Source organism: Engraulis encrasicolus, chromosome 17 (genome assembly GCF_034702125.1).
Source record: "Engraulis encrasicolus isolate BLACKSEA-1 chromosome 17, IST_EnEncr_1.0, whole genome shotgun sequence".
NCBI classification, from domain to species: domain Eukaryota; kingdom Metazoa; phylum Chordata; class Actinopteri; order Clupeiformes; family Engraulidae; genus Engraulis; species Engraulis encrasicolus.
In genome coordinates, this window is record NC_085873.1 from 954113 (window position 1) to 956612 (window position 2500).

The following is a 2500-nucleotide window of genomic DNA, read 5'->3' on the forward strand; positions in this document are numbered from 1 at the left end:
AAGTGTCTGAGTGCCACGTCGCCCCCTGGCTGCAGCGGCTGAACCTGCGGCCCGACCGGCCCACGCGCCGAGAGCGCCAGGACCAGGACCAGAACCGAAGCCACTATCGACAAGGAGATGGCAGAGCAGAGCGTCACCAGGGAGACCAAAGCCAGCGTCACCAGGGAAACCAAAGCCAGCGTCACCAGGGTGATCAAAGCCAGCGTCACCAGGGAGACCAAAGCCAGCGTCACCAGGGAGACCAAAGCCAGCGTCACCAAGGAGACCAAAGCCAGCGTCACCAGGGTGACCAAAGCCAGCGTCACCGGGGAGACCAGAGCAGCCGCCAGCGCCACCATGACGACCATCGTCACCGTCACCATGCAGATCGTCACCGAGGAGACGGCAACAATAGCCGGCACCGGGATGAGCGCCACAGGGACGACCGTTACCGGGACGAGCGACACCGGGACGATCGACACCGGGACGACCGTTACCGTGACGATCGTTACCGCGACGAGCGTCACCACAGAGACGTCAATGCAGACCGGGAGGTGCAGCGCTGCAGGAACTGGGTTGAGTTTCAGGCGCTGCAGGAGAGGAGGCGAAGTCGGCAACGTAACCACGGCAACAGGCCGCCTCACCTGTGGGAGGGCGCCGTCACACCCCTCAGCCAACCAGGACAGGCGTCCAGCCACGGTATGTAATAAATAATAAATAGCCACGCGGTTACAATGGTTGTTACTATTGGTAATTTAATGGTAGTAAATGGTTACACCACTAGCGGCCAAACAATCGGAAATGGTAATGGTAATGGTAAGCATACGAATAATAAGCATAATTTTAATAATAATATATTATTAATGATAATATTTATCTATACTCTATCCTGCGATTGGCACCCCCCACCCACTTCCTGTTGGCGTGTGGGCTTGGCTGATCTTTGTTGCTGTCCTGTGTTGCCTAGGTGACCTGCTCGGACAGATTGGCATTATTGAGTCATCAAAGCTGCAAGACCAGCCGAACAGGTGAGAGCTCACACACATAAGCAAGCATACACACACACACACACACACACACACACACTACAAATAGATTGTATAATGTGTGTTTGTGTGTGTCTGTCTCTGTTTCTGAGGGTTGATTGTGTTTTGGCTATTCAGTGTAGTATGTGTAGATGTGTACAGTAGTATTTGTCTGGGCCAGTTTTAATCAGCTCTGTCTGCAGTTTTAATTACTTATTGTGTGTGTGTGTGTGTGTGTGTGTGTGTGTGTGTGTGTGTGTGTGTGTGTGTGTGTGTGTGTGTGTGTGTGTGTGTGTGTGTGTGTGTCAGTCTGAGCATCCCTCCGGAGTGGCAGCTCAGCTTTGATGTCTATCAGCCGGACACAGCTGCCGACTACAAGAAGAGCAACCCCGGCAAACCATACACACGCATGGCTGTCTGCAGGTACACACACACACACACACACACACACACACACACACACACACACACACACACACACACACACACACACACACACACGCATGGCTGTCTGCAGGTACACACACACACACACACACACACACACACACACACACACACACACACACACACACACACACACACACACACACACACACACACACACACACACAACTTAAGTTTGAAATAAGAAAGTTGTTTTTGCAAAACTCTTCACACAAATACTACAACCTCACACCAAATTATCAAAACTGTGTACATGCATTTCAAAATCCAACGCAGTTTGCTTACTGATGACTCTCTACGCACAGTTGTAAAAATGTATGCAGACAAAGAAGAAAGTCACCATGGCATGTTCAGATGTGGATATTTTACTGTTTGATTGGGCAAGTGACGAGACTAACGTTCTCACGCACCTAGTCCTTTCCTGTGACGCACCAGATTGTGAAATCTTTCTTTGGTAACTTTGGTAGAATAACTGTCTATGAATACATTCATAAGCACTTCATAAATAATGAACTAATTATCAACAAAATGTTTACAAATATTTATAAATGGGTATGAAATCCTATGTTACCACGGCAGACACAGTACAGTCACATCGGTCCTGGACTTTTCTCCTCCAAAGAGACCAAAAGGCATTAAACCACATAAAACTCACACAGTAGAAGTTGATTCCCACTCTACTGTGCAGTCGTAGTTTGGTTCTTATACATTTACAAACATTTGTAAATGCTTTGTTAAATGTTAATTATTATTAAATGTTAATACAATGTTTATAAAGCTTTTTTGGGTACTTATTCTGAAGTGTTACCCTTTCTTTTCTTGTAAAAATATGTTTTTGTACCAAATTGGTTACACACCCATCACATTGCTATCACGCATTGCATCAGCTAGACACACACAATAAGAATGGAAGACACACTTTGACTCTAGGTTCCTTTATTCACAAAGTATGTCATTTTGAAGAGATTAGAAGTCTAGAAATGTCATCATTTGGAAATTGTGTGTAAAGCGTGAGTTGTGCTGACACGACAGGTCCAGCAAAACGAGTG

At 46.8% G+C, this 2500-nt stretch overlaps 1 protein-coding gene across 2 annotated transcripts in view; it reads left to right on the forward strand.

Annotated features, from left to right (window-relative positions):
• Positions 1–2500, forward strand: part of tsen54 (TSEN54 tRNA splicing endonuclease subunit) — a 9141-nt gene that overhangs the window by 5412 nt on the left and 1229 nt on the right. For both annotated transcript variants that reach the window (XM_063221052.1, XM_063221053.1), the window contains exons 8-10: positions 1–678; positions 947–1007; positions 1314–1427. The exon at positions 1–678 is cut by the window's left edge and continues 425 nt beyond it. In XM_063221052.1, coding sequence (XP_063077122.1) covers positions 1–678; positions 947–1007; positions 1314–1427 — 853 coding nt within the window. The remainder of the gene's footprint in view (positions 679–946; positions 1008–1313; positions 1428–2500) is intronic.